We start from the raw sequence: 24,725 nt of genomic DNA on the forward strand, positions 1-24,725 counted from the left end.
ACTAAACCTAATCCTAACCCTAACACTAACTCTAACACTAACCCTAACACTAAGCTTACCCTAACCCTAACCGTAACCCAAATGCTAACCCTAACCCTAACCCTAACGCAAAGACTAAGGCTAACACTAACGCTAACCCTAAGCCTAGCCCTAAGCTTACCCTAACCCTAACCCTAACCCAAATGCTAACCCTAACCCTAACCCTAAACTTACCCTAACCCTAAGCCTAACCCAAATGCTAACCCTAACCCTAAACTTACCCTAACCCTAAGCCTAACCCAAATGCTAACCCTAACCCTAGCCCTAAGCTTACCCTAACCCTAGCCCTAACCCTAAGTTAACCATAACCCTAACCCTAAACCTAACCCTAAACCTAAGCCTAAGCTTACCCTAACCCTAACCCTAACCCTAACCCTAACCCAAATGCAAAGCCTAACCCTAAGCCTAACCCTAACCCAAACCGTAACCGTAACCCTAACCCTAACCCTAACCCTAAACATAAGCTTCCCCTAACCCAAATGCTAACCCTAACCCTAACCCTAGCCCTAAGCTTACCCTAACACTAACGATAACGCTAAAGCTAACCCTAACCCTAACCAAAACCCTAACCCTAACCCAAATGGTAACCCTGACCCTGACCCGGACACTTACACTGACCCAGATCCTGACCCTGACCCTGACCCTAATCATAACCCTAACCCTAACCCAAACCGTAACCCTAACCCTAATCCTAACAATAACCCTAACCCTAACCGTAAGCTTACCCTAACCCTAACCCAAATGGTAACCCTGACCCTAACCCTAACCCAAATGCTAACCCTAACCTTAACTTTAACCCTAAACCTTACCCTAAACCTAAGTTTACCCTAACCCAAACCCTAACGATAACGATAACGCTAATCGTAACCCTAACCCTAACAATAACAATAACACTAACAATAACCCTAACACTAACACTAACCCTAAAACTAACCCTAACATTAACCCTAACACTAAACCTAACCCTAACCCAAATGCTAACCCTAACCCTAACACAAAGACTAAGGTTAACACTAACCCTAGCCCTAACCCTAAACTTACCCTAATCCTAAGCCTAACCCAAATGCTAACCATAACCATAACCCTAAACTAACCCTAACCCTAAGCCTAACCCAAATGCTAACCCTAACCCTAAGCTTACCCTAACCCTAGCCATAACCCTAAGTTAACCCTAACCCTAACCCTAAGCTTACCCTAACCCTAACCGTAACCCAAATGCTAAGCCTAACCCTAACCCTAACCCAAACCGTAACCCTAACCGTAAGCTTCCCCTAACTGTAACGCTAACGCTAACCCTAAACCTGAGCTTACCCTAACTGAAATGCTAACCCTAACCCTAGCCCTAAGCTTAACCTAATCCTATCTATACTCCTAAGTTTATCCTAACCCTAACCCTGACCCTGACACTGACACTGACACTGACACTGACCCTAATCCTAACTCTAATCCTAACCCTAACCCAAACAAAAACCGAACCTTAACCCTAACCCTAAACACAAGCTTCCCCTAACCCAAATGCAAACCCTAACCCTAACCCTAACCCAAATGCAAATCCTAACCCTAACCCTAAGCTTTCACTAACCATTACGCTAATGCTAACGCTAACGCTAACCCTAACACTAACCAAAACACTAACACTAACACTAACCCTAACACTAACAAATAACCCTAACCCTAAGCTTACCCTAACCCTAACCCTAACCCAAATGCTAACCCTAACCCTGACCCTGACCCTGACCCTAACCCTAACCCTAACCCAAATGCTAACCCTAACCGTAACTTTAACCCTAACTCTTACCCTAAACCTAAGCTTACCCTAACCCTAACCCTAACCCAAATGCTAACCCTGACCCTGACCCTGACCCTAACCCTAACGCTAACCCTAAACCTAAGCTTACCGTAACCCTAACCAAAATGCTAATCCTAACCATAACTTTAACCCTTACCCTAAACCTAAGTTTACCCTAACACTAACCCAAACCTAACACCTAACCCTAACCCTAACCGTAACCCAAATGCTAAGCCTAACCCTAACCCTAACCAAAACACTAACACTAACACTAACACTAACAATAACCCTAACCCTAAGTTTACCCTAACACTAACCTTAACCCTAACCCTAACCCTACCCCTAACCCCTACCCCTACCCGGACCCTGACACTGACATTGACACTGACACTGACCCTAACCCAAACCATAACCCTAACCCTAACCGTAACCGTAACCCTAACCCTAAACGTAACCAAAACCCTAACACTAACAATAACCCTAACCCTAAGTTTACCCTAACCCTAACCCTAACGTTAACCCTACCCCTTACCCTAACCCTTACCCTAACACTAACCTTAACCCTAACCATAACCCTACCCCTAACCCCTACCCCTACCCCTACCCGGACCCTGACCCTGACATTGACACTGACCCTAACCCTAACCCAAACCGTAACCCTAACCCTAACCCTAAACGTAACCGTAACCCTAACCCTAAACCTAACCCTAACTCTAAGCTTACCCTAACCCTAACCCAAATGCTAACCCTAACCCTGACCCTGTCCCTGACCCTGACCCTAACTTTAAGCTTACCCTAACCCTAAACCAAATGCTAACCCTAACCGTAACTTTAACCCTAATCCTTACCCTAAACCTAAGTTTACCCTAACCTTAACCCAAACCCAAACCCAAACCCAAACCCTAACCCTAAGCTTACCTTAACCCTATCCCTAACCCTAAGTTTACCCTATCCCTAACCCTAAGTTTACCCTAACACTAACCCTAACCCTAACCCGAGCCATAACCCTAACCCAAACCATAGCCCTAACCCTAACCCTAAACCTAAGCTTCCCCTAACTCAAACCGTAACCCTAACTCTAACACTAACACTAACACTAACAATAACCCTAACCCTAACCCTAAGCTTACCCTAACCCTAACCCTAACCCTAACCTAAATGCCAACCATAACCCTGACCCTGACCCTAAGCTTAGTCTAACCCTAACCCAAATGCTAACCGTAACCATAATTTTAACCCTAACCCTAAACATAAGTTTACCCTAACCCTATCCCTAACCCTAACCCTAAGTTTACCCTAACCCTAACCCGAACCCTTACCCTAACCCTTACCCTAACCTTAAGTTTACCCTAACCCTAACCCTAACCTTAACCCTAACCCTAACCCGAACCTTACCCTAACCCTAACCCTAACCCTAACCCTAACCCTAAACCTAAACCTAACCCTAACCTTCACCCTAACCCTAGCCCTAACCCTAACCCAAATGCTAAGCCTAACCCTAACCATAACCAAAACCCTAACAATAACACTAACACTAACACTAACAATAACCCTAACCCTAAGTTTACCCTACCCCTAACCATAACCGTAATGCTGACCCTGACCCTGACACTGACCCAGAACCTGACCCTGACACTGACACTGACCATAACCCTAACCCTAACCCTAACCCTAACCCTAACCCTAACCCTAACCCAAACCGTAACCTAACCCTAACCCTAACAATAACCCTAACAATAACCCTAACCCTAACCCTAAGCTTGCCCTAACCCTAACCTAAATGCTAACCCTGACCCTGACCCTAACCCTAAGCTTACTCTAACCCTAACCCAAATGCTAACCGTAACCATAATTTTAACCCTAACCCTTACCCTAAACATAAGTTTACCCTAACCCTAACCCTGACCCAAACCCTAACCCTAAGCTTACCCTAACCCTATCCCTAACCCTAACCCTAAGTTTACCCTAACCCTAACCCTAACCTTAAGTTTACCCTAACCCTAACCCTAACCCAAACCCTAACCCGAACCCGAACCTTACCCTAACCCTAACCCTAACCCTAACCCTAACCCTAACCAAAACCCTAACTCTAACGCTGACCCTGACCCTGACCCAGAACCTGACCCTGGCCCTGACCCTGACCCTGACCCTGACCCTAACCCTAACCCTAACCCAAATGCTAACCCTAACCGTAACTTTAACCCTAACCCTACGCTTACCCTAACCCTATCCCTAACCCTAACCCTCAGTTTACCCTAACCCGAACCCGAACCCGAACCCTAACGCTGACCCTGACCCTGACCCTGACTATGACCCTGACCCGAACCCGAACCCTAACCCAAACCGTAACCGTAACCCTAACCCTAACCCTAACTCTAACCCTAACCCAACCCTAACCAAAATCCTAACCCTAACACTAACAATAACCCTAACCCTAACCGTAAGCTTACCCTAACCCTATCTCTAACCCTAAGTTTACCCTAACCCTAACCCTAACCCAAATGGTAACCCTAACCGTAACTTTAACCCTAACCCTTACCCTAAACCTAAGTTTACCCTAACCCAAACCCTAACGCTAACGCTAATCCTAATCCTAACACTAACACTAACAATAACACTAACAATAACCCTAACACTAACACTAACACTAAAACTAACCCTAACACTAAACCTAATCCTAACCCTAACCCTAACCCTAACACTAACTCTAACACTAACCCGAACCCTAACCGAAACCGTAACCCTAACCCTAACCCAAATGCTAACCCTAACCCTAACCATAACCGTAACCGTAACCCTAACCCGAACCCGAGCCTTACCCTTACCCCAACCCTAACCCTAACCCTAACCCTAACCCAAATGCTAAGCCTAACCCTAACCCTAACCAAAACCCTAACACTAACACTAACCCTAACCCTATGTTTACCCTAACCCTAACGCTAACGCTAACCCTTACCCTTACCCTAACACTAACCTTAACCCTAACCCTAACCCTAACCCTACCCCTAACCCCTACCCCTACCCGGACCCTCACCCTGACATTGACATTGACACTGACACTGACACTGACCCTAACCCAAACCGTAACCCTAACCCTAACCCTAACCGTAACCGTAACCCTAACCCTAACCCTAACCCTAACCCTAACCCTAACACTAACAATAACCCTAACCCTAAGTTTACCCTAACCCTAACCCTAACGCTAACCCTAAGCCTAACCCAAATGCTAAGCCTAACCCTAACCCTAACCAAAACCATAACACTAACACTAACACTAACCCTAACCCTAAGTTTACCCTAACCCTAACCCTAACCCTGACCCTGACCCAGAACCTGAGCCTGGCCCTGACCCTAACCGTAATCCTAACCCAAACCGTAACCCTAACCCTAACACTAACACTAACAATAACCTTAACCCTAACCGTAAGCTTACCCTAACCCTAACCCTAACCCAAATGCTAACCCTAACCCTGACCCTGACCCTAACCCTAACCCAAATGCTAACCCTAACCCTAACCGTAACTTTAACCCTAACCCTAACCCTAAGCTTACCCTAACCCTATCCCTAACCCTAACCTTCATTTTACCCTAACCGTAACCGTAACCGTAACCCTAACCCTGACCCTGACCCAGACCCTGATCCTGACCCAAATCCTAACCCTAACCCTAACTCTAACCCTAACCCTAAGTTTACCCTAACCCTAACCCTAACCCGAACCCAAACCCAAACCCTAACCCTAACCCATACCGTAACCCTAACCCTAACCCTAAACCTAACCCGAACCCTAACCGAAACCATAACCCTAACCCAAATGCTAAGCCTAACCCTAACTTTAACCCGAACCCTTACCCTAACCTTAAGTTTACCCTAACCCTAACCCTAAGCTTACACTAACCCTTACGCTAACGCTAACGCTAACGCTAACCCTAATCCTAACCAAAACCCTAACCCTAACACTAACAATAACCCTAACCCTAACCCTAACCCTAACCCTAACCGTAAGCTTACCCTAACCCTAACCCTAAGTTTACCCTGACCCTAAAAAATATGACTTTAGTAATAGAGTTGTTGAAGCGTGGAACTCATTACCGGACTCCGTCTTGTCATCCCCTAACCCCCAACATTTTACCCTTAGACTATCCCCAGTTGAACTCTCCAGATTCCTAAGAGGTCAGTAAGGGGCGTAAGTGCACTAGTGTGCCTTCCGTCCCCTGTCCTATTCTTTCTTCTATATCCCCTATATCTTCTCTTCTATTCCTATATCTTTCTTCTATTCTCTCATTGATTATTTTATCCTATACTCTCTCTTCTATTCTTTCTCTAATTCTATTTCCTCGAAAGTGTCCTTCATTGTGGATTATTGTGTATTGGAATAAATAAATAAATAAATAAATAAATAAATAAATAAATAAATAAATAAATAAAATAAATGTTGGAGCTGAGCTAGGGCAATGGCTCGTGTGCCAGTAGATGTGGCTCCATGTGTCACCTCTTGCACCCATAGCCATAGGTTCGCCATCACTGCCCTAGAATGTTACCTTTTGTTTCGTAGTAGACAACGCCGGCAAAATGGTTGATGCCAAAGTGAGTGTCGTGGTTGTTTTTCGGCGGGATGTAATTGATGTTCAGCTTGTGCTGAGAATTCAACTTGTGGAGCATGGTGGCATCTGTTCCCTGCATCAGTTAAAAACGGGAATTAGGGTTTCTATGGTCCAAAACAAAGGCCTTCAAACTTGGCAATGTTTAAGACTTGTGGACTTCAACTCCCAGAATTCCTCAGCCGGCCATGAATGATAGAGTTGGAAGAGGCCAGAAGGTTCATCTAACTACAGCTAAAAACCCTATATGTTACTCAATCAGACAATCCAATCACACCATGCATCGCATTTATTGGTCAGGGGGGCAAGATCTAATTGCCCCAGGCCTGGCGACATAGGTGAGTCTTAGGACTCTTGCGGAAGGCGAGGAGAGTGGGGGCAGTTGTACGAATCTCTGGGAGGAGCTGATTCCAGAGGGCTGGGGCCCCCACAGAGAAGTCTCTTCCCCTAGGTCCCGCTAAGTGACATTGTCTGGTTGATAGACCTCAAATAAACTTGACTGCAAAAAATACGACTTCAGCAAAAGAGTAATTAATGCCTGGAATGCACTACCAGATTCTGTGGTTTCTACTCCTAACCCCAACACTTTTAGCCTTAGACTAACTACAATTGACCTCTCCCCCTTTCTAAGAGGCCTGTAAGGGGCGGGCATAAGCGCACCACTATGCCTACCGTCCCTGTCCTATTGTCTTCTTTTGTTACTTTTTATCATTACCGTATTTTCCGGCGTATAAGACGACTTTTTAACCCCTGAAAATCTTTTCCAAAGTAGGGGGTCGTCTTATACGCCGGATACTGATTCCGCCGCTTTTTTCTTCTCCGCCTCGCCTCCGCTACTCCCGCCGCCTTTGCCTCTTGCCCGAGGGGGAGAGAGCTGAAGGAACGCGTACCAAAACCGGGGACAATCTTAGTCTCCCCTGTGCGCTCCTCCCCGCGTGCCTTCACCTCCCAGCCCAGCCCAGCCTGCCTGAAACCCAATAACCGCGACCATCCAGCCATGCCTTCCCTTCCCGCTGGCGCCGACCAAGACGCGCACGGGAGCTTCGGAAGGTGCAGCCGGCCGCCAGAGCCCCGGGGGAGCCTTCCCGCGCACCGCCCGGGCCGAGGGAGAGGGCCAAGCGGCGGCCAGCATGCCGGCTGCGGGTGGTCGGCCGGGCGGCCTTTTGCCTGGCTGGCTGGTCCTGGCGCTCTCCAGCACTCTGGCTTGGCCGCCGCGATGGGTGACGCTCCTCTGCCCGCCGCTCTGCCACTGCGAGGAGGACGGCGTGGCGCTCTCCGCCAACTGCTCCGAAGGGGCACTGGGCTCCGTGCCCGCCGGCCTCGGGCCCTTAACCGCCTACCTGTAAACCCCGCGCTGTCCGGCGCTTCGCCTGCAGCTTCTCCCGGGGAAGGGGGGGGGGGAGGGCAGAGCTGCCTGCCGGAAATCCAAGGGCGACTTTAGCCGGATCCCCAAAGGAACGGAGGAGCATCTCTTTCTCTCCCTCCCTCTCTCCCACTCTTCCTCTCTCTCTCTCTCTCTTCCTCCGCCTAGCCACAGGGATTATCTCTGAGATGAATTTTGCAATTATATAGTGGGATAAGAATACCCAATTGAGATGGACTGAATCTATAGAAATTGCGGTGGGGAAAATTTGATTCCAAGTTTGTAACTCTACTAAATGATATCCCGTCCATAATTAATTTAATAATTAAAGAGGCATAATCAGGATTGAATTAGCCAGGATTGAAAATTAGTAGTGACTGCTTGAGGCTGACAATAATGTCATCAAAACCTCAAATCTAAAGTTCAATCCAAAAAGATGGAGTATAAATTATGCTAAATTATCAGATCCAATCAGCAGTCATGGTTGCCAAAAATGTTTTTTTATAATCTTTTAAATCAAGGAAGGATTTCTGTCATATATGTTCTTTCAGTATTTTAATGGAATAGACTTTTGTTGCAAAACTGTTGGTCTCGATATCTAAGCATAGCTGGTATAGCTTATATGGAACTGCAGTTATTGGTTACATTGAGAGCAGTTTCCCAGTAGACCACTGTAGAGGTATTCAATTTATGGCTGTAAGTGAACCTGGAAGTCAAAGCACCCATGTGTCATTTTTCAGGGTTTTTTTTCCACAATGTCTCTCTTTCTCTGTCTCCCTCACTCTCTCCCATCCTTCCTCTCTCTCTCTCTCTCCCACTCTTCCTCCCTTTACCTCTCCCTCTCTCTCTCTCCCTCCCTCCCACCCTTCCCCTCTCTGTTTGTCTCTGTCTCTTTCCCACTCTTCCTCCATCCGCCTCTGTCTCTCTCCCCTCTCTCTGTCTCTCTCTCCCTCCCTCCCTCCCTCTCTCTTTCTCTGTCTTTGCCTCTCTTTCATGTTTGATGACAAGCAGTCTTATGTTTTCCTGCTAAGCACCTGCATGTCATAAGCAGTTGAATTAAAATTATTATCATATTGAAATCAAATCTGATGGGGTTTTTTTCATTTTTATTTGGTGTGCATCAGAAGAGGGGTAGTCTTATACGGCGAGTATATCTCAAATTCTATATTTTAACTGGAAAAGTTAGGGGGTCGTCTTATACAACCAGTCGTCTTATACGCCGGAAAATACGGTACTTATCTAATGTTTTATTTGTACAAATCACCACCCTATAATTGTTTGAATAAATAAATAAGTAAATAAGTAAATAAGTAAATAAGAAAATAAAATAAAATAAATAAATAAATAAATGCCGGCCACTGGGATTTATGCGGCAGAAGATGGTCCCGTAAATAATCTAGTCTAAATCTATGCTTTGCGCATATGCATAGGGTTAAATAAATAAAATGGTGGCAACCGGGCAGGTGGCGGAGCCTTGCACTACTATTTATTTCTTTATTTCTTTATTTCTTTATTTATTTGTTTGTTTGATTATTTATCTATCTATCTATCTATCTATCTATCTATCTATCTATCTATCTATCTATCTATCTATTTACTGGATTTGTATGCCGCCCCTCTCCAGAGACTCGGGGCGGCTAACAGCAATAATAAAACAGCGTACAATAATAATCCAATACTAAAAACAATTAAAAACCCATTAATATAAAAACCAAACATACATACAGATATACCATGCATAAAATTGTAAAAGCCTAGGGGGAAAGAGTATCTAAATTCCCCCATGCCTGGCGACAGAGGTGGGTTTTAAGGAGCTTACGAAAGGCAAGGAGGGTGGGGGCAATTCTAATTTCTGGGGGGAGTTGGTTCCAGAGGGCCGGGGCCACCACAGAGAAGGCTCTTCCCCTGGGTCCCGCCAAGCGGCATTGTTTAGTTGACGGGACCCGGAGAAGACCCACTCTGTGGGACCTAATTGGTCACTGGGATTCATGTGGCAGAAGGCGGTCCCTGAGATAATCTGGTCCGGTGCCATGAAGGGCTTTATAGGTCATAACCAACACTTTGAATTGTGACCGGAAACTGATCGGCAACCAATGCAGACTGCTGAGTGTTGGTGTAACATGAGCATATTTAGGGAAGCCTATGATTGCTCTCGCAGCTGCATTCTGCACGATCTGAAGTTTCCAAACACTTTTCAAAGGTCGCCCCCTTTACCACTGCTAACCGGTTCTCTGAACCACCAGCAGCTGCCGCTACCAGTATACCCGAGATGGAAAACCTGGCCAATTTGGCCAAACACCGACCTTGGGGAATTTGCTTTCCTCGTCGATGAGAGAGATTAAATTCATTGGTTTGATGGCGATCATATCCAGAGCGTCCTGGTTGTCCGTGAATTCGATGTGCTGCCAGTTGATGTTCTCCAGGTTGTACTCTTCCTGCTCCAGTTTGAAGACGTGACGGACGAAGAACTGCTGCAGGTTCTCGTTGGCGAAATTAATGCAGAGCTGCTCGAAACTGGAAGAGCGAAAGCACAGATTCGTTTGTTCGGTTTTTATACCAATCAAGGAAGCCCCCAGAACGTGCGGCTACCCCAAGGGGGCCTTCATCAAATGTCAAAAAAGACCCTGCAGGAGCTCCTCTGTAACAGACATTGACGAGAACAGTAAACGAAGCAAAGTTGTCATTCCGTACTTGTAGTACTCTGTGTATAACTAGTTGGTTTTTTACAATATATAATGTTAGCACATGGTACTCACCAGTATTAGGGGTTGCCATGTATGTAAACTACCAATTGTAGTTTGTACCTTTATAGATGCAATATACCTTTAAGGAATTTGGCTGGTTTGCCATAAGAGGGCGCCAGCACTCCCGTAGAAACATAGAAGTCGGACGGCAGAAAAAGACCTCATGGTCCATCTAGTCTGCCCATATACTATTTTCTGTATTTTATCTTAGGATGGATATATGTTTATCCCAGGCATGTTTAAATTCAGTTGCTGTGGATTTATCTACCACGTCTGCTGGAAGTTTGTTCCAAGGATCTACTACTCTTTCAGTAAAATAATATTTTCTCATGTTGCTTTAGATCTTTCCCCCAACTCACTTCAGATTGTGTCCCCTTGTTCTTGTGTTCACTTTCCTATTAAAAACACTTCCCTCCTGGACCTTATTTAACCCTTTAATATATTTAAATGTTTCGATCATGTCCAGGAGGTCTTTTTGTGCTGTTTTTTGCACTCCAGAAGGTTGTGAGAAGCTTCCTGACGCTCCAGAGTGCAAAAGAACAGCAGAACGGACAAACTGGAAGTTCAGAAAAAGTCCCCCAATGGACAAACCGGAAATTCAGGGAAAATGCACTTTTAAGTTTGGCATTGTGCTGTTTTTTTGCACTCTGGAGGGTTCAGGGAAGCTTCCTGAAACCCCAGAGTGCAGAAAACAGCACAGTGCCAAATCGGAAGTGCGTTTTCCCTGAAATTCTGGTTTGTCCGTTGCAGAACTTTTTTTTGCCTTCGGGGCTTCAGGGAAGTTTCCCTGAAGTGTCCGGAGGGCAAAACGGCCTTTCCCGAGGCTTATTCATTCATTCATTCATTCATTCATTCATTCATTCATTCATTCATTTATTAAATTTGTATGCCGCCCCTCTCCATAGACTCAGGGCGGCTCACAACAGTAATAGAAAAAACAATGTAGAATACAAAATTAATAATTAAAATTATAAACCCATAATTTTAAAAAACATGCACACAACATACCATATATAAATAATATAGGCCTGGGGAAGTTATCTCAGTTCCCGCATGCCTGATGACAGAGGTGGGTTTTAAATAGCTTACGAAAGGCGAGGAGGGTGGCAGCAATTCTGATCTCTGGGGGGAGTTGGTTCCAGAGAGTTGGGACCGCCACAGAGAAGGCTCTTCTCCTGGGACCCACCAAACGACATTGTTTATTCGACGAGACCCGGAGAAGGCCAACTCTGTGGGACCTAATCGGTCCCGAGGCTGAAAATCAGCCGGTAGGCGCGCGAATGCTGAAACATGGCAAAGTCTCATGTGCCCTCCGATAGAGCTCCGCGTGCTACCTGTGGAATGCGTGCTATAGGTTCACCATCACGGTCCTACATCCTACAACCTGTTTACTGTGAAGTTTTCAAATCCGAAGATATCCAATAATCCGATGGATCTCCGGACGTTTTTGTTTTCGTGGGACGGCGGTCGGTAAATGGCTGCGTTGATCTTCTCCACGATCCACACGAAAAGCCTACCGTAAATGCCCTGGACATTCAAAAAGAGGGAAAGACAGTCATTAAAATGTATTTCGGCCTCTACTGCGGAGCTAGTCTTCTTTATCTTGGCTCTTATGTTATACGGTGACAACATTATTTTCACTAAGACGCCTTAAACAAGATCTAAGTATTGCCCACAAGATCATATGCTGCAACGTCCTGCCTGTCGGCGACTACTTCAGCTTCAACCACAACAACACAAGAGCACACAACAGATTTAAACTTAATATTAACCACTCCAAACTTGACTGTAAAAAATATGACTTCAGTAACCGAGTTGTCGAAGTGTGGAACTCATTACCGGACTCCATAGTGTCATCCCCAAACCCCCAACACTTTACCCTTAGATTATCCACGGCTGACCTATCCAGATTCCTAAGAGGTCAGTAAGGGGCGAATACAAGTGCACTAGAGTGCCTTCCGTCCCCTGTCCTATTGCTCTCCTATATCTCCTCTACCTTTCTTCTATTCCTATATCTCTTCTTCTATTCTTTCATTGATATGTTCTATTACTATATCTTCTTTTCTATTATTTCATAGATATATTTTACTATGAGTATCTCCTCTATAACCTTCATCATGTATTTTACTATGTGTATATAGATATATATCCCCTAAAACCCTCATTGTGTATTGGATTAACTAACTAACTAACTAACTAACTAACTAACTAACTAAATAAATAAATAAATAAATAAATAAATAAATAAATACCTTTCTTCTATTCCTATAACTCTTCTTCTATTCTTTCATTGATATGTTCTATTACTATATCTTCTTTTCTATTCTTTCATAGATATATTTTACTATGAGTATCTCCTCTATAACCTTCATCATGTATTTTGCTATGTGTATATAGATATATACCCACTAAAACCCTTATTGTATATTGGACAAACAAACAAAATAAGTAAGTAAGTAAGTAAGTAAGTAAGTAAATAAATAAATAAATAAATAAATAAGTAAATTAAGTAAATTAAGCAAATAAATAAATAAATAAAATATTTTGCTATAATCTATTATCTTTTTCTAGTCATAAAAAACATACATCATAAATCCACTTTCATGCAAAAAGTCCAGAGAGGGTTTCCAATTTTAAAGATCTGATCCTTTTCTCTCTAAGAATCTTGGGTCATGTAGTTTTTTCTGATGAGAGCAACAAGAAATGGAGGAACAGAGCAGAGGGAAATGCAACATTCACCTTCACAAAGGCATCTCTGACATCTATGGCCTGCTCCATGATGAGAGGGGTGGAGACAGTCTCTCCTCTGGTAATAATAGTCCGGCTAGTGAGACAGTTCATCAGATCGTGAGGCTCAACCTAGAAAACATGAAAGGGAAAAGGTCACGGAATAGAATGGAACGGAACGAAACAGAACAGAAAAAAGAATAGAAAATAGAATTAAAAATAGAATGAAATAGTGGAATAGAACAGAATAGAAAAGGAAATAGGAAATAGAATGTAGAATATAGAACGGAAAATAGAATAGAAAATAGAACAGATAATAAAATGAAAATGAATAAATATGAATGGAAGCTAAATGAAACAAAACTAAATGAAACAAACAGAATGAAAGGGAAGGGAAAGGAAAGGAATGGAATATAATAGAATTAGAATGGAATGAAATAGAATAGAAACAAATAGAAGAGAAATGAACAGAAATGAATAGAATAGAATCTGGAAAGAACAGAAATGAATAGAATAGAAACAAATAGAATATAAACGAATAGAATAGAATCTGGAAAGAACAGAAACGAATAGAACAGAAACGAATATAAATGAATAGAATATAAAGAATAGAATAGAATCTGGAAAGAATAGAAATGAATAGAATAGAAATGAATAGAATAGAATAGAAACAAATAGAACAGAAACAAATAGAATAGAAACAAATAGAACAGAATAGAAACGAATAGAATAGAAACGAATAGAACAGAATAGAAACAAATAGAACAGAATAGAAACAAATAGAATAGAAACAAATAGAATAGAAACAAATAGAATAGAATAGAATCTGGAAAGAATAGAATAGAATAGAATTTCTGAATGCGCAGAAGCAAAAATCGTTGAAATTTCACACACACACGCGCCTCCCCTTGCAAGATTTTGCTTCCTGTGCATGCGCAGAAGCAAAATCTTGCTAGGACACTTGCGCGCGCATGCCAGAGACCCAAATCTGTGCATGCAACTCAACTTTTACTACCCGTGCGACATCCTCATCCGTACCGGTAGGAGGGCCTGCTACTGTCCACAAGTCTTAAGGTTACCAAGTGGCACAGCTGGCTGAGGAATTCTTGGAGTTGAAGTCCGCGAGTCATAAAGGGGCCGTTGTTCCTTACCTCTACTCCAAGGAGAGCTTCCCTACAACTTCTACCGAAGTAAGAAAAGGAGAGAATCCAGCTCACCTCCAGCAGCAATGCAGCCGTGATCAAGGACGCAGAATGGAGAACCTCACAAGCGTCGAGATTGTCGTAGTTCTGGGCTGCAGAGGAGAGAAGCAGAAACACACTGGTGGCAGCAGTGGGAGTGGGGCCTGGTCTCTGTTTATACACACAAGAGGCTTCTTTGCACAGATTAATCCACTTCTAGTCCTGATTATGTTACCTAGTTGGGTCATTAAATGTCTGCAAGAAAACTAGCAAGCTCAACAAGGTCCCCAGAGTTTTCTTCCTCCTCCTCCTCCTTTTCCTCCTCTTTTTCTCCTCTTCCTCATCTTCTTCTTCCTCCTCCTCTTTTTCCTCCTCCTTCTCTTCTTCCTCCTCCTCCTCCTCCTCTTCTTCTTCCTCCTCTTCCTCCTCCTCCTCTTCTTCCTCTTCTTCCTCCTCCTCCTCCTCCTCCTTTTCCTCTTCTTCTTCCTCCTCCTCCTCTTTCTCATGTACCCTACTCCCTTACAGCATTGATGATGTTACCTAGCTGGGTAATAAAAGGTCTACAAGAAGACAACCAAGTTCAGAGAGCAAGGACCAAGGACCTCACAGTCTTCCTCCTCCTCCTTCTCCTCCTCGTCCCCCATCTCCCCCCCCCCATAATACCAACTCCTTATTAGCACCGATGGCATCTCCTAGTTGGGTAATGAAACATCTGCAAGAAAACAATTAACTTCCGAGGCCACCAAAGACTTCACAGTAATCCTCCTCCTTTCCTCAACCCTTTTCCATAAGAACCTAAGAAGAGCCCAGCTAAATCAGGCCAAAGCCCATCGAGTCCAGCATTCTGTGTCCCACAACGGCCCACCAATTGTCCATGGGGATCTTGAGCAGAAAGAGAAGGAGGCAAGACCCTCCCTTTCCATTGACCCCCAACCAATGGGACCCAAGGGAATCCTAACTGCCTCAACCAACATAGAGGCAGCACTTGGACATCTGTTTCAATAACCACCTATGATACACTTGGCATCCATGAATCTGTCTCATCCTGTCTTGAAGCTATCAAGGCTGACAACTGTCACGACCTCTTCTGGAAGGGAATTCCATCAATCAACAACCCTCTAGGTGAAGAAATATTTCCCTTGATTTGTCCTCACTTTCTTACCTGTGAGCTTTAGGGAGGGCCCCCTCGTCCTAGTATTGTGTGATAGAGAAAAGAATTTTTCTCTATCCACCTTTTCTATCCCACGCATGATTTTATACCCTTCGATCAAGTCCCCCCTTAAACGCCGTCTTTCAAGGCTGAAGAGACCAAGGCCTTGCAACCTGGTTTCATAAGGGAGGGGCTCCATTCCTTTGATCATTCTTGTGGCCCTTTTTTGCACCTTTTCCAGTTCCATTCTATCCTCCTTGAGGTGCAGTGACCAGAACTGTACACAGGACTCCAAGTGTGGTCTTCCCTTCCACTACTGATAATATTTCCTAGTTGGTTAATAAAATGTCTGCAAAGAAAACAACCAAGGGCCCCACAATCCTCCTCCTCCTCCTTTCCACAACTCCTTCTAGCACTGAGGATATTACCTAGTTGGGTAATGCAATGTCCACAATGAAAACAACAAAATTCTGAGACCACCAAAGACCCCTCGTTTCTTTTTTAAAGGTTTTTTTATTTTTCTCCGCATTGAAAAACAACACATATACCTTCAATACTGATCCATATATTTATATTATCTCTTATAGTAAACTAATAAAATAGCCTGAATTATATTTCAAATCCCCAATAGTTCAGTTTGTCCAAGAATTTATTTACAATGACTATATAATTATATTAAACAACAAACTAGACTACTTTTCTTAATTTTTACTTCCTGTAATCACAATCTTAAATCTTTATTTCTATTTCCATTCTATTATAATTTAACTTTCAGAATATGTTATTTTTTTATCTAATGCTGTCATCCCGGTTATAACAATCATATTTCTCATTTCCTTTTATCCCCATTATATTATGTTAATATTTAAGAGATTAAATATTAACTTAATTAATATTTTATTAAGATTGAAATATCAAAAGAATATCTATGTTCTTTTTCAAACCATTCATAAAATTTCACCCAAACTTTATAAAACTCCGAGTCTTAGAAACATAGAAACATAGAAGACTGACGGCAGAAAAAGACCTCATGGTCCATCTAGTCTGCCCTTATACTATTTCCTATATTTTATCTTACAATTGATATATGTTTATCCCAGGCATGTTTACATTCAGTTACTGTGGATTTATCTACCACGTCTGCTGGAAGTTTGTTCCAAGGATCTACTGCTCTTTCAGTGAAATAATATTTTCTCCCATTGCTTTTGATCTTTCCCCCAACTAACTTCAGATTGTGTCCCCTTGTTCTTGTGTTCACTTTCCTATTAAAAACACTTCCCTCCTGAACCTTATTTAACCCTTTAACATAGTTCAATGTTTCGATCATGTCCCCCCTTTTCCTTCTGTCCTCCAGACTATACAGATTGAGTTCATTAAGTCTTTCCTGATACGTTTTATGCTTCAGACCTTCCACCATTCTTGTAGCCCGTCTTTGAACCCTTTCAATTTTGTCAATATCTTTTTGTAAGTGAGGTCTCCAGAACTGGACACAGTCTTCCAAATGTGGTCTCACCAGCGCTCTTCCTTATCTTTAATTTTCAAAGACCCCTCACTTTAACCCTGATCTACAAATATTGTCTTGCATCAGTAACAACAAACTGGAAAGTGGGAAATGTTACAAAGCGATGGTGGAATTCCTACTCCATACATTCATATCAACAGAGATGCTACCTTCGTATCTCAGGTTCCCCATATGCAGGATGGAGGCCAAAAGTTTGCAGATTTCCCAGTTTTCCGTGTCGGTGAACATCAGGACTTTCATGGCCGCGCGGATGTTGGAGTATTCTTTGCTATCATCTCGACCGTCACAAGTAATGCAGTTGCCCTAGTGCAAGACAGAGGGTGCCAAGACATCAGTGACTGACATTTCTGGTCCCCCAGGCAGGTCGTGGCTTGGTTTCTTGATGGTGGTCTGTTCTCTGGGCTCAGTGTTGAGCTTCTGGACCTTTCATCACCTGGCCAGGTGACATCGGTTGAAGAGTGGAGTGGAGTGGAATAGAGTAGAGTATAATATTATAATGATAATGATAATGACAATACAACAAACAACAACAGTAGTAGTAGTAGCAGCATGCTCAGAAAGTGGATTCAGCCCAAAACATAGTTGAGGAACTAAAGAAATTAACAACAACAACAGAGTCGGAAGGGACCTTGGAGGTCTTCTAGTCCAACCCCCTGCTCAGGCAGGAGACCCTACACCACTTCAGACAAATGGTTATCCAACGTCTTCTTAAAAACTACCAGTATTGGGGTATTCACAACTTCTGGAGGCAAGCTGTTCCGTTGGTTTATTGTTCTAACTAGAACGATGGAATGGGATGGGATAGGATAGGATACGATAGAATAGAATAGATTAGGAGATGCATATAACTAGAAAACCAGGGAGTTTATCAAATACCGTGTAAAATCTGCCCAGACACATATATTGGACAAACTAACAGGAGAGTGAATGCACGTGTTGCAGAACATAAGAATGCATTAAGGAAAAAAGAAAAAAACTCCTCCCTTTTCCAACACTTCAAAACTACAGGACATGAAATTGATTTTGACAGTACCAAATTAATCTCCAAAACAGAACACTACAGCAAAATAATAATCATGGAAGCCATCGAGATAGAAAAACATCCCCAAAATATCAACAAGTGGGATGATACCTCCCGCTTACCAGACATCTGGAAACCAGCCCTCAAACATATCCCAGCCATAGAAACCATAATCAGAACACACATTGTAAAACAATCAAGTAGCCTGCAAGTCCCAACTACTCAGGATATCACGCCTAATCTACAACCATTAACTAATCAGCATACCTCAGCTACATCAACGACCCCAATTGTTACCCCACTGACTCACCAGGAAGTTTCTACACAGCAGGCAATTGCTGAGCCATCAAACCACACCCAGCCACCAGTATTTATAGAAGGAAGGCAGCTTAGGTCTCGCAGTGTTCGCCTGAGAACAAGGACAGAAACACCAGCTTGAAGATGACGAGTGAGACCTCGTTGAAACGTCGCCAGAAATTTCCAAATCCTACACGGGAAGAAACCCGAATATACCAAGACCGTCATATAATATATATATGCCACATGTTTTTTGCTGAATTTGAAAATTAAGGGAGACTAGGATAGATCTATTTCGGCCTTATTTTGGCCTCATCAGCTAGCCATACCCACTGGGACTTGAATCTGCAACCTTTATACACACACATATATACATATATATATATATATGTAGACTGTTCTGAGTTCGGGTTTTGCCCCGTGTAATATTTTGCATGTCTATGCGACGTTTCGGTGAAATCACATTCACCATCATCAGGCTGAAGTTGTAAGCTTCGTGCTGCTGTAAATATAGTTTGTTTGCAAATGCCATTTGTTCCTTATAAATAGTGTGTGGGAGGGTGGAGATTTGGTTTGAATGTACCAAATAGATTGGGTGGCTATGTTTTAATGATTTGATTGGTTGGTGGAATCACATTTAGTTGAAGGATTGACATGGTGATGATTATGATTTTTTTTTTTTGTTTAGGGCTGGTTTCCAAATTTATGGTAGGCGGGACATGTCATCACGTTTATTCATACAGAGGGGGTGTTTTTCTATCTCTATGGCTTCCATGATTATTCTTTTATATACGTGTTCTGTTTTGGAAAGTAATTTAGTTTTTTCAAAGTCAATTTCATGTCCTGTTTTTTTAATGTGCTGGAAAAGGGAGGAAGTTTTTTCTTCTTTTTTTACTGCATTTTTATGTTTTGCAATGCATGCGTTTATTCTTTATACACACATATATACATATATAGATTGTTTTGAGTTCGGGTTTTTCCCTGTGTAATATTTTGAGTGTCTTTGTGACAATTCGGCGAAATCACATTTGCCATTATCAGGCTGAAGTTATTGGCTTCGTGCTGCTTTGAATATGGTTGAATATACATATATACATACACACACACACACACACACACAAAGCCTCTTTCCATGGAAAGATAGTTATAATCTGTTGCTTTCTTAAGTCCCAGCATTTTTTTCTGCTCCGAGCTCATTCCTTTCAGCATGCAGTAAAATATGTGATAGTTTCTCTCGTCTTGAGCCTGAGGAAAAAGAGAGGAGGAGATGGGGAACTTTAGGACATAGAATAACAGAGTTGGAGGGGACCTTGGAGGTCTTCTAGTCCAACCCCTTGCTCAGACAGGAAACCCTTTGTTGTGGCCTGTCCACATCGTGCGCAGCTGATTATGGGTTCCGAGGATCGAGAGACGGGTGTTGGTTGGTATCCTAGGCCAAGGTACTTAGCACCCAAGTATGAAGGCAAGGAGGTTGGAGAGGATGTGAGGTCAGTGGCTGAAAGCCAATCAGGCCTATTGCACCTCCAGAGGTGCCCATGAGTGACCCGGAGAAGAGGAAGAGCCTTTTCTTGATGCTAGAGTGCACAGGGCTGTTAGAAGGCAGGAGCAGCTGAGCAGGAAGAGATCTTTGCATGAATAGATCTCTAGAACTTTTGGCCACACCTCAGAGTCTTTCTTTCTTTCTTTTTTAAGCCTTAAAGTTTTGGAGGTTTTTGATTCCCCTCCCCTCCCCTTCTTCCTTCAGCAGTGACTGTCCTCCTCCTCTTCCTTCTCCTCCTCCCACCCAAATCCTGAGCTTTTATTTCTTTCCGAATGGGTTTGAACGCATTATTTGCTTTTACATTGATTCCTATGGGAAAAATTGCCTCTTCTTGCAAACTTTACTACTTAAGATCCTGGTCACGGAACGAATTAAGTTCTTAAGTAGAGGTTCCACTGTATATTGCAACCGTCACAACTATGAGTCAGTTGGCAGGCGTCCATATTTGGATAGAATAGAAGAACCGTTGTACATACCTGAACGGTCTTCTCGATGCACTGGAAGGAGAGTCCAACATGGGTAATTTACCAATCTTATTGGTAGAGACTGAGTTAATTTAAATATTTAAATATGAGGTAGTCACCGCCCCTTAGCAGCCCCCAATATCTCAGTTTTAAAAACGAAGCCAGTTTAAGGATAACCTGTTTATTAAACAATAACCATATAACCTCATAACTGTTCAACTTGTAACCCCAAGACTCCGGTGACCTGGCGAAACCAACCATGCCGGGTGGGTTTGGACTCTCCTTCCAGTGCATCGAGAAGACCGTTCAGGTATGTACAACGGTTCTTCTCCACTGCATCTGGAAGGAGAGTCCAACATGGGATATACCAAAGATTACTGCCCATGGGAGGGAAAAGGCTGAGCTACGGTCGCAGGAGTTGAACACACTTGCTGCAAAACCCGTCTCCCAAACGAAGCTTCCGCCGAAGCTACTGAGTCCAGTTTGTAATGGCGTATAAAGGTGGTAGGAGACGCCCACGTAGCCGCCCTGCAAATATCCTCTATGGACGCCTGAGTCCTCCAAGCAACCGAAGTGGCTGCACTTCTAGTGGAATGCGCTGTTACCCCGGTTGGTGGTACTTGAGACCGAGCTTTGTAAGCTTCCTCAATACAATCCCTCAGCCAGCGACTGATGGATCTAGCTGATACTGCAAGACCCATTGATCGCTGGCCAAAGGACACAAACAGCCGCTCAGATTTCCTGAAATGTCCAGTCCGTCTGATGTAGATTTTCAAGGCCCTCCAAACATCTACCTTGTGCCATCTCAACTCGAGAGGGTGCTGTCCATGTGTGCAAAAGTCTGGCAACACTAATTCTTGAGCTCTGTGGAACCCAGAGTTAACCTTGGGAATAAATGAAGGGTCTAACCTCAAAACCACCCGATCTGGGTGGAATACACACAAATCCGCCCGCGTAGACAGGGCCGACAGCTCCGACACTCGGCGTGCCGACGTAATTGCCACTAAAAAGGCAGTCTTTAAGGAGAGCAATCGTACTGGAATCGTCCTCATCGGCTCGAAAGGAAGGGCTGTAAGCGCCTTGAGTACGAGGGAAAGGTCCCACGTTGGGAATCTGTGTACTGGAGGCGCGTGGGTGTTAATCACGCCCTTAATAAAATCCCTAATCCAAGGATCTTGTGCAAGGGAGCGAGCGTGGGGTAATCGGATGATGATTGCCAGAGCAGCTAAATGCCTTTTCAAGGTATTTGGGGCTAACCCCCTCTCTACCCCTGACTGTAGGAATCGTAAGATTGAAACAACCGAAGCCTCCCCCGGATTAAGGTGGTGGTTCGAACAAAACCTACAGAAGGCCGCCCATGTGGCCTGGTAGAGTCTTACCGTTGATGGGCGACGTGCTGCCTGTATGGTGGATATAACCTCATCTGGCAAAGCTTGCTGTCTCAGACCCGCCCTTTCAAGTGCCAGGCGGTCAGTTTGAACCACTGAGGGTTCGGATGGCAAACTGACCCCTGAACTAACACTACCTCGGGATCTGGAATCCTCCACGGGGGAGACACCGACAGGGATACTAGGTCTGCAAACCAAGGCCGTCTCGGCCAATGGGGAGCTACCATTATCATCTCTGCCCCCTCCCGAATTGTCTTGTCTAATATCCTTTGAATGAGACACGTCGGGGGAAAGGCATATAGTAACCCCTGGGGCCATGGAGACCATAGGGCATTGACCCCTTCCGCCCCTGGCGTTGGGAACCGGGAGAAAAACCTCTGCAATTGGGTGTTTGCTGGGGTTGCGAAGAGGTCCACCAATGGAAGACCAAATCGCCGCACTATCTGCTTGAAGAGTGCCGGGTCCAGTTGCCACTCCGAAGGATCCAGAGTGGACCTGCTCAGCCAGTCCGCTTGCACATTGCTGGTCCCCGCAATATGCTCCGCCGTCAGAGAGGCCAGATGAGACTCGGCCCAGTCGAAAAGATCCGTGGTTTGAACCATGAGACGATGAGAGCGCGTACCTCCTTGATGGTTCAGATGGGCTTTCGTGGCCACGTTGTCCGTTAAAATCAGGACATGCCTGTCCTGAACCCAGGGAGCGAAGGCCTGAAGAGCTAAGAAAACCGCTCTGAGTTCGAGAACGTTGATATTGACCTGGGTTAAATCCTCCTGAGACCATAGGCCCTGAGCTATATGAGGACCCATATGGGCGCCCCAGCCCGACAAGCTCGCATCCGTTGTGATAATCACACACTCGTGGCTGTGAAGAGGAGAACCCTGGATCAACGCTGGGGACAACCACCATGCCAGCGACTGTTTGACTGAAGCAGGGAGTCTCACCTTCCGGTGCGAGTGACTCACCTTGTCCCTCTGGGCCGGAAGGAGGAACCATTGGAGGCCTCTCATGTGATGACGAGCCCATGGAACAATCCCTATGGATGAGACCATAGTCCCTAGTACCTTGGACAAAGTTGCCAACGGTGTCTGCCTTTGTCGTCGAAGGCTGGATACCAATCTCCGGATATTGAGTACCCTCTCTGGTGTTAGGGAAACCGTGTCCTTTGCGGTGTCTATGATGGAGCCCAGATGTTGGATTGATGTGGTAGGATGAAGATGACTCTTCTCCTCGTTGACCGTATACCCATGGCATTGCAGAGTTTGCCTCGTGAGCGCCAGATCGTGCTGCGCTTGGGCCCTAGACTTGGACATAACGATTATGTCGTCCAAGTACGCCATAACTCTTATGGACTGGGCCCTTAGATGTGCTGTCAGAATGTCCATCAGCTTCGTAAATGTACGGGGTGCCGAAGACAGGCCGAACGGCATGGCCCGGTACTGGTAGTGGACCCCATTGAGACAAAACCTGAGGTAACGACGATGTGCTGGCCAAACCAGAACATGCAGGTAAGCCTCTTTGAGGTCGATAGAGGTGAGGAAATCGTTGTGCCGAACAGAGGCCAAGATCGATTGTAGGGAGTGCATGCGAAATCTGCGATACTGAATGAAGGTATTCAGGAGTTTCAGGTTTAGGATCATCCTGAACCCCCCTGATGACTTCGGCACTAGGAACACAATGGAATAGAACCCTGTGCCCTTGGCATGCTCGGGCACCGTCTCTATCGCTTGGATTTTAAGAAGATGAGTTATCTCCAGTTGTAGATGACGTTTTTTGGTTGGGTCTCGCGTTAGTGGACAAGTGACAAATCGGTTTGGCGGGGGCTGCAGGAACTCCAGGCGCAGTCCTCGCGATATCGTTGCTATAGCCCATTTGTCGGAGGAGGTATTCCTCCAGGAGGCACTGAATCTTTGAAGTTTGCCTCCTATGGGCTGAGAGGCAGCCAAGTCATTTTGTGTGCCTGAAGCCCCTTTGGTTCCCTCGGAAAGGGCGCCACGACTGCTGGAATCCTCTGGGCCTATCCTGAAAGGCCGCACGGTCTCCCCTAAAGGTGGGTTGGCCATACTGACTTTGAGTGAATGGCCTATTCTGACCTGCCGAAGAAGAGGGGTCCCAACGAAATGGCTGACGGCGAGCGTAGGGATTGGGCCTACGCTCTTGGCGACGGTATGCTCTGGGAAGGGTCTTCCGTTTGACCTTATCCTCAATGAGGACAGGGTCCAAGGCTTCTCCAAAGAGCTTTTCCCCTTGGTATGGAGATGATGCCAAGTTCCACTTGGACTTAAGGTCCGCTGGCCAGCTCCTCAGCCAAAAGAGGCGTCTGGATGCAAGTGACGCCGCCATACCTCTAGCCGAACATTTTGCGGCATGTAGAGTAGCATCCGCTGAGAACTCCGCAGCTGCCAATAATTTACTCAGGTCCTGACGTAAGCGACCTTCTTCTGGACCTAGGCGGGCTTGCACCTCCTGCAGCCACATTATGGAGGCCCGATTGAAAAATGAAGCTGCGGTCGCTGCTCTAAACGGCCAGCTTGCCATTTGATGTGACTTCCTTAGTAAAATTTCCGCCTTCCTATCCTCCGGTTTCAAACTATCACTGGTTTCAGATGGTACCAAGGCCTTAGAAATCAAAGTCATTACCGGCTGGTCGATTGGCGGAAATTCCAGCAGCTTTTCCATGTCATCATCCAAAGTATAAAACTTTCTTTCAATGACAGAAGGGCCTTGTGCTGCTGCAGGCTGCTGCCATGGGCGTTTGATGCTCTGCCTGAATATCTCCGAGGATGGCACATGATCAGTCTCGGGCTGGGGCTCCTTGAATAGTACTGCCGATGGCTTAGGGTCATCTGAGGCCTCAGTAGCCTTGGTTGGACCCGGTAAGTCTGCCACCTGCTTAGCTTTATG

The 24,725-nt window shown here is 44.7% G+C and overlaps 1 protein-coding gene across 1 annotated transcript in view; it reads right to left on the reverse strand.

The window, feature by feature from the left end:
* Positions 1–24,725, reverse strand: part of LOC139155538 (unconventional myosin-VIIa-like) — a 109,561-nt gene that overhangs the window by 58,997 nt on the left and 25,839 nt on the right. The window contains exons 7-13 of the mRNA XM_070730715.1: positions 19,552–19,677; positions 17,264–17,417; positions 14,479–14,555; positions 13,274–13,393; positions 11,919–12,061; positions 10,094–10,304; positions 6,368–6,503 (exon numbers count right to left, since the gene is read on the reverse strand). Of these exons, the coding sequence (XP_070586816.1) occupies positions 6,368–6,503; positions 10,094–10,304; positions 11,919–12,061; positions 13,274–13,393; positions 14,479–14,555; positions 17,264–17,417; positions 19,552–19,677 (967 nt within the window). The remainder of the gene's footprint in view (positions 1–6,367; positions 6,504–10,093; positions 10,305–11,918; positions 12,062–13,273; positions 13,394–14,478; positions 14,556–17,263; positions 17,418–19,551; positions 19,678–24,725) is intronic.

The sequence above is a fragment of the Erythrolamprus reginae genome, unplaced genomic scaffold, assembly GCF_031021105.1.
Source record: "Erythrolamprus reginae isolate rEryReg1 unplaced genomic scaffold, rEryReg1.hap1 H_28, whole genome shotgun sequence".
Lineage (NCBI taxonomy): Eukaryota > Metazoa > Chordata > Lepidosauria > Squamata > Dipsadidae > Erythrolamprus > Erythrolamprus reginae.